General features: G+C 41.7%; 1 protein-coding gene across 1 annotated transcript in view; it reads right to left on the bottom strand.

Moving 5' to 3' along the window:
- PIGX (phosphatidylinositol glycan anchor biosynthesis class X) overlaps positions 1-12,706 on the bottom strand; it is a 35,730-nt gene extending 23,024 nt beyond the window's left edge. Inside the window, exon 1 of the mRNA XM_060198447.1 lies at positions 12,520-12,706. Coding sequence (XP_060054430.1) covers positions 12,520-12,566 — 47 coding nt within the window. The 5' untranslated portion in view covers positions 12,567-12,706. The remainder of the gene's footprint in view (positions 1-12,519) is intronic.

Genomic DNA, 12,706 nt, shown 5'->3' with positions numbered 1-12,706 from the left:
GACACCCCTCACACACCAGCCTTAGCCTCCACCTAAGTCTCATTTTTCAGCCTGTGTCTGGCGTGTGCTGTCGGTGAGCTTGGGTCTCATGATGATGTGTGCGGGAATCTAATGCTTCTTTACCTCCAGGAAATTCTGCAACTGTAGAAACTCATTAAAAGGGAGCCCGGCGGTGGCGGAGCGGTTAAGCGCATGTGGCGCAAAGTGCAAGGACTGGCGGTAGGACCCCGGTTTGAGCCCCCACCTGCAGGGGAGTCGTTTCACAGGCGGTGAAGCAGGTCTGCAGGTGTCTCTCTGTCTTCCCCTCCTCTCTCCATTTCTCTCTGTCCTATCCAACAACGACGACATCAATAACAACAACAATAGCAACGACGATAAACAACAACGGCAACAAAAGAGGGGAAAATCACATAATAAAAAAAAATTTTTTTTTAACTCATTAAGAGACTGAAATTAGGGACTTCTTTCAAAACTTGGACATTATTAGCAACAAGATCCAGTGGAACAAATGCTGGAAATAAATATGCCAGTTCAAGCTCCTACTGAGAGTTTGCTGCTGGCAAGTCAAGCCCAGTGTTTTTATCTCACTGATGGTTTTTCATTTCTTTCAAGTACACTTTTTAAAATATTCTTATTTTTTATATTTATTTATTTTCCCTTTTGCTGCCCTTGTTTTTCATTGTTGTTGTAGTTATTATTGTTGCTGTTATTGATGTCGTCGTTATTAGGACAGAGAGAAATGGAGAGAGGGGGAAAGACAGAGGGCTAGAGAAAGATAGACACCTGCAGACTTGCTTCACCGCCTGTGAAGCGACGCCCCTGCAGTTGGGGACTCGGGCTTGAACCGGGATCCTTAACGCTGGTCCTTGGACTTTGCGCCAAGTGCGCTTAACCCGCTGCGCTACCGCCTGACTCCCTCAAGTACACTTTTGTGTGTGTGTGCCTCCAGGGTTATTGCTGGGGCTCAGTGCCTGCACTGTGAATCCACTGCTCCTGGAGGCTATTTTTTCCCCTTTTGTTGCCCCCCCCTTTTAAAGCCTTGTTGTGGTTATTATTATTGTTGTTGGATAGGACAGAGAGAAATGGAGAGAGGAGGGGAAGACAGAGGGGGGAGAGAAAGACAGACACCTGCAGACCTGTCGCTTTGTGAACCGACTCCCCTGCAGGTGGGGAGCGGGGGGCTCGAACAGGGATGCTTCCTCAGGTCCTTGAGCTTTGCGCCACGTGTGCTTAACCCGCTGCGCTACCGCCTGACTCCCTCAAGTACACTTAAAAAAAATAAAGTCAATGAGGGTCAGGCGGTAGCGCAGCGGGTTAAGCGCACACTGCGCAAAGTGGCAAGGACCTCCTTAAGAATCCCGGTTCGAGCCCCCGGCTCACCACCTGCAGGGGGGTCACTTCATGGGCAGTGAAGCAGGTCTACAGGTGTTTATCTTTCCTTCCCCCTCTCTGTCTTCCTCCTCTCTCCATTTCTCTCTGTCCTATCCAACAAACAGCAGCAATGATAACAATAATAATAACGACAACAAGGCAACAAAATGGGAAAAATGGCCTCCTGGAGCAGTGAATTCGTAGTGTAGGCACTGAGCCCCAGCAATAACCCTGGAGGCAAAAATAAATAAATAAATAAATAAATAAAAAGGTAGTTACAAATAGTGCTTTGTTTATGAAGCCCAATTTCAAGAGCATAACACTGAAACTGATTTTCTTTTTTAATTTTTTTTTATATTTATTTATCTTCCCTTTTGTTGCCCTTGTTCTTTTTCATTGTTGTAGTAGTTATTATTGTTGTTGTTATTGCGGTCATCGTTGTTAGATAGGACAGAGAGAAATGGAGAGAGGAGAGGAAGACAGAGAGGGGGAGAGAAAGACACCTGCAGACCTGCTTCACCTCGTGTGAAGCGAATCCCCTGCAGGTGGGCAGCCAGGGGGCTCGAACCAGGATCCTTATGCTGGTCCTTGCGCTTTGTGCCACATGCGCTTAACCCACTGCGCTACCTTCTGACTCCCTGAAACTGATTTTCTAACCTAAACTGTGTGTTTGACAATAATAATGCTTGAACTGATGGTCAAGTTGTTATTGTCTAGCATCAGTGCTTTATGAGAAGCACATATCTTGGTTTTATATGTCACATGTGAGAAGCAAAAAAGCAGGTTAGAGAACTTTACAGGCAAACAAGTCCTAACAAGCCCTAGAAGTAAAAGTACTGTGGGAACTCTGATGGTGGGTGTGGTGTGGGACTGTACATTGTAATCTTAAAATATTGTACCCAACTATTAATCACAAATAAAAAAAATTAAAAAGGCCTATGGATTTCAGACACACTCCTAAGGACACCTGTGTATTAATCTCAGAGGAAGCAACTGAAACATTAATAACTATAAATAAATTTATAACAAGCTTGCCAAAAAATGAACCATATGATCCAAGGGCAAATTTTGCAGAGGAAGAGAAGCAGACCTTACTGAATTCACACAAACAGGAATCAGTGTTGTAACTAAACCAACAGCTTGAATTACTGAACAGATGGAACATTCTTCTATTTTCTAAGTCTTCGTAACTGTGAAGCAGGAGCATTTAATCAGTCCAGTATGTCTCCCAAAAAGACAAGACAGAGAGCCTCAGAGATATGCAATTTCATCACTCTTGGATTGATATTCTTCATTGAAATAGAGAAATAAAGAAATACAAGAGAGGGTGGTCCAGGAGGTAGCGCAGTGGATAAAGCATTAGACTCTCAAGCGTGAGGTCCTGAGTTTAATCCCTGGTAGCTCATGTACCAGAGTGATGTCTGGTTCTTTCTCTCTCTTCTCCTACTTTCTCATTAATAAATAAAATTTAAAAGAAAAAATAAGAAGTAAAGAAAGGGGAGTCAGGCAGTAGCACGGCGGGTTAAGCGCAAGTGGCGCAAAGCGCAAGGACCAGTTTAAGGATCCCGGGTTCAAGCCCCCCGGCTCCCCACCTGCAGGGAGAGTAGCTTCACAGGCGGTGAAGCAGGTCTGCAGGTGTCTATCTTTCTCTCCCCCTCTGTTTTTCCCTCCTCTCTCCATTTCTCTCTGTATTATCTAACAATAACAACATCAACAACAACAACAACAACAATACTACAGCAACAATGAAAAAAACAACAAGGGCTACAAAAGAGAAAATAAATAAATATTGGAAAAAAATTGAAAGAAAGAAAGGAAGAAAGAAAGAAAGACAAGAGAGGGAAAGACTCCACAGCACCACAGCTTCTCCAGGTGCCATGGCACCTCCCATGCAGCACTAGGGCTCACATCTAGGCTGCAGACAGGCACATATCCTACCCAGTGAACTCTCTTTCTGACCCATTATTATTATTATTACTTTTTTCTCTTTATAGGAGATCCATATACTTCCATTTGAAGTGTATATTCAACATCTTATCAAATTAGCTACAACAAAAGAAAATGTACATCTAAACTACAGAAAAGTCTGTTATTTATTTTTTTTAAAGAATTTATTTATTTATTTATGAGAAAGACAGGCAGAGAAAGAGAGAGAACCAGACATCACTCTGGTACATGTGCTGCCGGGGATTGAACTGGGGACCTCACAGTTGAGAATCCAGTGCTTTATCAACTGTGCCTGCCGGACCACAAGTCTGTTATTTTTTAATGGAGTAAAAAAAAAAAAAAAAAAAATCAAGTATAATCCCACCTTGCTTTAGGAATATGAAAACTGATAAGTGTATCTTAGTGGGCAGTGTTTCTCTCAAATATTTCAGTTTTTCAACAAAAATTAAAGCTAGGTATATGTGATTTCCATTTAGTGGCCATTATATAACTCTTGTTATTTATTTATTTATTTTTTAAATTTAATTTTATATTTATTTATTTATTTATTCCCTTTTGTTGCCCTTGTTGTTTTATTGTTGTAGTTATTGATGTCGTCGTTCTTGGATAGGACAGAGAGAAATGGAGAGAGGAGGGGAAGACAGAGAGGGGGAGAGAAAGATAGACACCTGCAGACCTGCTTCACCGCCTGTGAAGCGACTCCCCTGCAGGTGGGTAGCCGGGGCTCGAACCGGGATCCTTATGCCAGTCTTTGTGCTTTGTGCCACCTACATTTAACCCGCTGAGCTACAGCCCGACTCCCCATAACTCTTGTTATTTAGGGCAAGGAAAAGGGACTTTGCTCCCTTTGGACATAACACAGTCAATTCATTAACAACCAGGTGTAATCAGTGGCCAAACAGGTGTGTAGGTGCTACTGTTGGACCTGGCAGCAGGTTCTAAGTTCATTCCCAAGTATTATATGTGCCAGAGTGATGCTATTCCTCTATTTCTTTCTCTCTCCTTCTCATGCTAATAAACAAGTCTTAAAAAGAAACAAGTATGTATATCAAACTTACTTTGAAACTGATCTTCAGTTGTACTATAAGTAGGGTACACTGTAGTCTCCACATATGCATACATTTTATTTCTTTTCTGTAATATGAGTTATTTTATTTTCTCCTCTTCTGAAAAGAAGGGGCTTCAGTCATCCCTATGGTGGTTAAACCACAATAAATAATGTACCTGTAATTTGTAGCACAAATATTGCTGCATATATATAGCACAAATATATATATATGTACCACAAATATTGCTGCATATATATATATATATCCTGCAATCTAATTTTCTCAAGTTCATTTTACTTTGATTGGTTTATGACACTGCATTGTTTTAGTATGTTGAATATAAAAAAACTACCATATCATTAAATAGATGATTTAATCTACTTAAATGTTGAATTATTAGCAGAACATGTAGAATTACTGTAATTCAGAATTAGTATCGCTCTAGTTTTAGTATATGTGCTGCTGAAGTGAGCACAATTCAGAATTAGTAAAGTTCACTGGTGTTTATTTTTATACTTAATAAAAATAAAATAAGGGCTAGGGAGATAGCATAATGGCTATACAAACAACTTTTTTTCTTTTTTTTTGGCCTCCAGGGTTATCACTGGGGCTCGGTGCCTGCACCATGAATCCACTGCTCCTGCAGGCTATTTTTTTTTCATTGTTGTTTTATCATTGTTGTGGTTATTATTGTTGTTATTGCCATCATTGTTGTTGGATAGGATAGAGAGAAATGGGAGAGGAAGGGAAGACAGAGAGGGGGAGAGAAGGAGAGATACCTGCAGACCTGCTTCACCACCTGTGAAGCGACTCCCCTGCGGGTGGGGAGTCGGGGGCTGGAACCGGGATCCTCACTCCGGTCCTTGTGCTTTGTACCATGTGTGCTTAACCCACTGCGACACCACCTGACCCCCATACAAACAACTTTTATGCCTGAGGATCTAAGCTATTTCCCAGCACCCCCATAAACCAGAGCTGAGCAGTGCTCTAATAAAAATAAATGTTAAAAAGTAAATAAAGTTTATATAGAGAGAGATTTATAAAATAAAGGGGCAAATTATGCCAAAAGTAAGCAAGTGCATACTTACACACTTCCTTTATTTATGAACATGTAACATTTTATAATCAGAAAAAACATACACCTTTAAAGGCCACTCTTTTAGGACCTCCAAGATGACATTCAATCTGTTAATCACAATATGTTGGATATCTCTGTTCTTTATGAAGTAATTTCTCTATATATCATCCAATTCATTCTTCATCACACACATATAACAAGTAAAACTTTATCAGAAGTCTTGTAGACAGTCATATATAGTTATGTCATTTCTTGGACCCACCTAGTTACAAAGAAAATCAATTCATGCTAGTTTTGATATAGAATTTTGTCTACAATTTATATCAAACTTACTATTTTATAGACCTATCTAACTTAAAGTATCCAGAGATCCCCAGAAGTCCAGCAATCTCTTAAATTCTCTTGCTGCAGAATGGGGAGACCCATTTATAATAATAGCTGGGGCCTTGGGCATGCAAGATTTCACTGTTGTTAGGCCTACTTTTTTGTTGAGAGAGGGAAAAAAGTGGCAAATACCCATTTTTCCCAAGTAATCTAGAAATAGCTTGGTTATCTGGATCCAAGTCCTACAAAATCAGAAAGTGATATAAGATAGTGTAATAGCACAATATTTGAGAGCCTAATTTTGATTTAGAGCTCTTACCACTCTAACTTCTATCAAAGTATTTAAATTCTTTGGGCCTTATTTCTCTCATCTGAAGAATAAGAAAAGCATAATCTATCTCACAACTATTAATTTTTTCTTTTTCTTTTATTTATTTACTGGATACTGACAGAGAGAAATTGAGAGGGGAGGGAGAGGTAGAGAGGTAGAGAGGCAGAGAGACACCTGCAGACCTGCTTCACCACTCATGAAGCTTTCCCCCTGTAGGTGGGGGCTGGGGGCTTGAATCTTGTGCACTGTAATGTGTGCGCTCAACCAGGTGCACCGCTGCCTGGCCCCATTTAAAATTTCTTTTTCTCACAACTATTTTAAAAATTAAATTGAAAAGGGCCAGGTTGTGATGCAGTTGGTTAAGTGCTCATGTTACAGTCAGTGCACCAGGATGAAGGTTCAAGCCCCTGGTCCCTGACTACAGGGGAGCTTCATGAGTGGTGAAGCAATGCTGCAGGCGTCTTTCTGTCTCTCCCTCTCTACCTCCCCCCCTCAATTTCTCTCTGTTTCTAGCTAATAAATGAATAAAATAAACTGAATTGAATGCTGTATATAGAGATACGACAATGTGTAATATACACATATGGTTAGTGACAAACACTTGTTTTCTTTACTCCTGTTGTAATCATTACACCAAACTGTGAACCACATGTGAGAACTCTGTCACTGATAAACTTTAAGAAAACAAGTGACTTTCAGTTCACCCAATTTTCAACTATTGAATTTCTTGCTCTAAGTTATATAAAAATTATATATATATATTTTTTACATTTTTAAAAATATTTTATTTTCTTTATTTATTCCCTTTTGTTGCCCTTGTTTTATTGTTGTAGTTATTATTGTTGTTGTCATCGTTGTTGGATAGGACAGAGAGAAATGGAGAGAGGAGGGGAAGACAGAGAGGAGGAGAGAAAGATAGACACCTGCAGACCTGCTTCACCGCCTGTGAAGCGACTCCCCTGCAGGTGGGGAGCCGGGGTTCGAACCGGGATCCTTATGCCGGTCCTTGTGCTTTGCGCCACCTGCGCTTAACCAGCTGCACTACAGCCTGACTCCCAAAAATTATATTTTTATTTAAGCAAAAACCAATGAATAACTTACCGGTGGAAACCATCTTTCAGAACTTCTTGTCTTAAAATAATTTCAGAGCAAGCAGATTTTATGCCTATAAGAACCAAAAGATTTTTCCTTTTAAATATGATTCAAACAAAAAATGTTCTAAAAATAAGAAAGTATCCCTAATTCATCTGCTCTATTGCTATTTTGGTTCCTGTTTATTAAATAGTTTGTCCTGACTTATTTTCCAGCCTTCCAGCCACCAAGTTGCAGATGCTGCTATGACTCCATCCTGACTTTCCTGTGCAGATGACCACACCAATGAGTCCCAGAACCTCATGTCTCCAGGGCCCTACCCCACTAGAGAAAGACAGAAACAGGTTGGGGGTATGGGTCAACTTGCCAATGTCCATGTCCAATGGAGAAGCAGTTATAGAAGACAGAACTTCCACTTTTTGCACTCCAGAAAGAATTTTGGTCCATACTTCAAGAGAGGTAAATGTTAGGGGAGGATGACCAGAGAGGTCTCTCCGAACTCCATTTCCATCAGGACCCAGAGAGATAAAAGGAAAAAGAAAAGGGAGGAGGGAAAGACATTCAGAAGTAGTAGATGTGACTTAGGAAGAGAAGACAGGACCATAGGGGGAAAAAAAAATGGGGCAAATATATATAAATATAGAAGTTATAGACATAATAGTCAGGAGTCAGGTGGTAGCGCAGAGGGTTAAGCGCAGGTGGCACAAAGCGCAAGTACCAGTGTAAGGATCTCAGTTTGAGCCCCCGGCTCCCCACCAGGGGAGTCGCTTCACAAATGAAGCAAGTCTGCAGGTGTCTATCTTTCTCTCCCTCTCTCTGTCTTTCCCTCTCTCCATTTCTCTCTGTCCTATCCAACAACAACGACATCAATAATAACTACAACAATAAAACAGCAAGGACAACAAAAGGGAATAAGTAAATTAAAAAAAAAGAAATAATAGTCAACCCATATTTGTGATATTGGGGGAACTAGTGTAGTTTCCAGTGAAGGGAATGGGGATACAGAACTCTGGTAGTGGGAACAGTGTAGAATTATACTCCTGTTATCTCATAATTTTTAAAATCAATAGTAAATCACTAATAAAAATAAGCAATTGTTCAAGTAGGCTTAATAACTCTCTGAAAATCTTTTTTTTTTTTTTTTTTAAATTATCAGAGCGCTACTCAGCTCTGGCTTACAGTGGTGCAAGGGATTGAACCTGGGACTTTGAGCCTCAGGCATGAGAGTCTGTTTGCATAACCATTATGCTATCTACCCCTGCCCATATTCTTTGAAAATCTTACAAACCTAAAAACATAAAGAATTTTCAAATGACTTTGTAGTTAGATTGCCTAATTTCAAATCTGAGTGTCACTCATTGTGTGGCTTTGAGCAAGATAGTTTTTTGCTGGTTGTCATGAGAGTTTAGTGTAAGTAGGATTTGGAATTTATAGTCTATTGTTAAGTGCTTGATACTAGTATCACTTCATTTAGGTGATTTCATGACACCAAATGGAATGGAATGTTCAAAGAACCAACAAATCTGTTTTAAACTTACTGCACTGACAATGTGTATCAGATAAACACTGGCAACTTCTGTATTCTGTGAAACTATAATGGTATAGCTATGCCTTGTGGAGCTATTAAAAGAGCTTTTTAAAGGAACTGGAGGGGCCAGGTGGTGGCACACCTGGTTGAGCATACATGTTACAATGCTTAAGGACCCGGGTTCAAACCCCTGGTCCTCACCTGTTGGGGGAAAGCTTTATGAGTGGTGAAGCAATTTTGCAGGTGTCCGTCTCTCTCCCTCTTTCTTACCTCCTTCCCTCTCAATTTCTGGCTTGTCTCTATCCAATATATCAATAATAATAATAATAAATAATAATAATAATAGGAGCTGGGCAGTAGCACAGTGGGTTAAGCACACAAGGCACAAAGCCAAAGGATCCCGGTTCGAGCTCCCAGCTCCCCACCTGCAGGGGGTTGCTTCACAAGTGATGAAGCAGGTCTGCAGGTGTCTATCTTTCTCTTCTCTCTGTCTTCCCCTCCTCTCTCCACTTCTCTCTGTCCTATCCAACAACAACAACCAGGACAACAATAACAACTACACAAACTCAACAAGGGCAACAAAATGCGAAAAATAACCTCCAGGAGCAGTGAATTTGTAGCGCAGGTACTGAGCCCCAGCAATAACCCTGGAGGCAATAAATAAATAAATAAATAAAAATTAAAGGAAAATAATGATAATAATAATAATAAAAGAAATTGGAAGACTTTCAAAAGTTACTTTACAAAATTAAAATAACCGGAAACTACACTACACAGACTATACAGAATTCAGGTGTTAAAATGCCAGCATGATACAATTAAATTCAGTCCCTAACAACCACCAACTCTGCCAGGAACCTTGTTATAGAACTTTATCTTATTGGGGAGTCGGGTGGTAGAGCAGCGGATTAAGAGCAGGTGGTGCAAAACCCAAGGACCGGCATAAGGATCCGGGTTAGAGGACCCCCGCTCCCCACCTGCAGGGTAGTTGCTTCACAGGCCGTGAAGCAGGTCTGCAGGTGTCTTTCTCTCCCCCACTCTGTCTTCCCCCTCTTCTCTCCATTTCTCTTTGTCCTAACAACGACAACATCAATAACTACAACAATGAAAAACAAGGGCAACAAAAGGGAAAATAAATATAAGAAATTCTTTTAGAAGTCTTTTTAAATAAAGAACTTTATCTTACTTTCAAAAATGAAATGTATGGAAAGAACATTAAAACATACACAGAAGGGGGTCGGGCGGTGGCGCAGCGGGTTAAGCACAAGTGGCGCAGCGGGTTAAGCACAAGTGGCCCAAAGCGCAAGGACCGGAGTGAGGATCCGGGTTCGAGCCCCTGGCTCCCCACCTGCAGGGGAGTCGCTTCACAGGAGGTGAAGCAGGTCTGCAGGTGTCTATCTTTCTCTCCCCCCTATCTTCCCCTCCTCTCTCCATTTCTCTCTGTCCTATCCAACAGCGAACAACATCAACAATGGTAATAATAATAACCACAACAAGGCTATAACAACAAGGGCAACAAAAGGGGGAGAAAATGGCCTCCAGGAGCGGTGGATTAGTGGTGCAGGCACCGAGCCCAGGCAATAACCCTGGAGGAAAAAAAAAAAAAAAAACACAGAAAACCACACACTATGCTGTCACTAAGCCCATTAGATGTTTTCCAGAAGAGATGCATGAAAAAAATGACCCAAAGATGAAAACATTTGAAATATGCAAGGATGAAGAGAGAAAGAAAAGCATAGGAAAAATGTATTAATTATATCGATATGGCAGATTTTCTGCTTGGGGCTTTCCACATGTGTTTCTGACTTTACAGTGCCAGACGAAGGCAGGAGGAAAAATGATTTATAGACACCAGTGATTCTGGGTCATACAACTAAATGAATGTCTGATTAGATCTACCTGAATTATAATGTATAAGAAACTTTCGCCCTCATACCTCTTTAATGATATTCTCCCTTGCTTTGGAGAAGTATAGTCTTTAACCAGACAAAAAACAAAAGTAGCTCTTGTATAAAATTCAATTTAATGTTCAATGCCGCCCTCCCACCACTCCCCGTGTTTGTGCACGTGCATGTATGCGCGCGCACATGTGTTAAATTCAAGGTTTCGACTGTGAAACATTCTCTCTACCACTGAATTTTAAGGTTCTGCATGTTTCTTCACTGTATTTAATCTTAATGAAATGGAGGTGGGACATAGGGTTTACAAATTACCTACCTACAGATTAAGGAAGCAAAAATTTAAAAAAAGTCAAATAAATATGCTCACATTCTATTAGACTACATGCTAGAGAGTAGTAATCATTAATTTTAGGATGGCAGAAAAAACTCATTTACAGACAGTATGGTAAATAATATATTTTGATTATACGGTGAAAGTACCACTTAAAAAATGAATTTGTTGTGACTCATCACCAAGATTTTTTTTTTCTTAAATATGTTTTTATTTGGTTATTGAGGCCTAAACTGACTCTAGAACTTGACCTCTTCTTAATCATAAAATGCCAAAGCTGGAAGACTCGTTAGAGAACACCAAATCCAACTGTTTAAAAATTCTTTTGGAGGGAGAGTCAGGCGGTAGCGCAGCGGGTTAAGTGCAGGTGGCGCAAAGCACAAGGACCGGCCTAAGGGCCCGTTGGAGCCCCGGCTCCCCACCTGCAGGGGAGTTGCTTCACAGGCGGTGAAGCAGGTCTCAGGTGTCTCTTTCTCTCCCCCTTTCTGTCTTCCCTCCTTTCTCCATTTCTCTCTGTCCTATTCAACAACAATCAACTACAACAATAAAACAAGGGCAACAAAAGGCAATTATATATATATTATATATATAATCTTGGAGCGGGGCCGGGTGGCGGCGCACCTGGTTGAGCACACACTTAACAGTTCACAAGGACCCAGGCTCAAGCCCCCTGGCCCTCACCTGCAAGGGAGAAGTTTCACAGTATTGAGATAGTGCCGCAGGTGTCTTCCTCTCTCCATCTCTATCTCCCCTCCCTTCTCAATTTCTCTAAATAAATACATAAATAAATAAATTGTCTCGGAGTCAGGCAGATAATATAATGGTTATGCAAAAGCTTCATGTCTGAGGCTCTACGGTCCCAGGTTCAATCCCCAGCACTGGCAGGGCCATGAGAAGTGCTCTGGTTAAAAGGAAAAAACAAACAAAAATATTGTTTTCATAATCCTTCAATAAATTTGGGAACAATATATAAACAGAAAAGACAGCATTGACTAACAGAGGCTAATGTAATGTGCTGTTTTTTTTTTTTTTTTTACAGATAGAAAAACTCACATGGTTTGTACTGATTCCCCTTTCCCCACCAAAAATCAGATTCACAGTCCTAATTCAGCACTACGCTGTGGTCCTCTGCCTTACAGAGTAGAAGCCATAAGAAAACTAATCCAATGCAAAAGAGGTCCACAAAACCTAACTCGTGGTCTTTCCCTTCCCGCCCCCAGGCTCGGCATTCTGAACTGGGGTTCGCTGGCATCACGGATCACCCAGGCCTTCCTGGCCCCTAAGTGATCAGAGGTTTCCTTCACCCCACGACGCTTCCTGGTACAACTTTCCTTTACAGGAGTCCAGCAAGAGGACCAAGTCCAGAAAGCAGGTGCGACCACACAGCGAAAGGGCAGTGTGTGTGTGTGTGTGTGGGGGGGGTGGGCAGTAGCACGAGGTGGGTTTGTAACACGCTCCAGCTCACCCTACAAAGCTAGGGGCCGCGCCTACACGTGCGGACCGCAGAGCGGATCCAGGGGTCTCGACAGCTCCCACCCTACGGCCCCCCCCGCCCCGCCCCTTTTACCCGCGTCGGTCTGAGCCGGCCTGAGGGGGATCCCAGCAGCCACCCATAGAAGCAGCCAGGCCACCGCCCGGACGCCTACATCCCGGGCAGCCAGGTCGCCGGGGAGCGGGCGCCCGAGAGGGGCGCACTGGGAAGAAATATGGAAGCAGGAACCTGCATGCGCCCCTCTGGGAATTAGCACTCTCGC

Source organism: Erinaceus europaeus, chromosome 9 (genome assembly GCF_950295315.1).
Source record: "Erinaceus europaeus chromosome 9, mEriEur2.1, whole genome shotgun sequence".
NCBI lineage: Eukaryota > Metazoa > Chordata > Mammalia > Eulipotyphla > Erinaceidae > Erinaceus > Erinaceus europaeus.
This window is presented reverse-complemented; position numbering and strand designations above follow the sequence as displayed.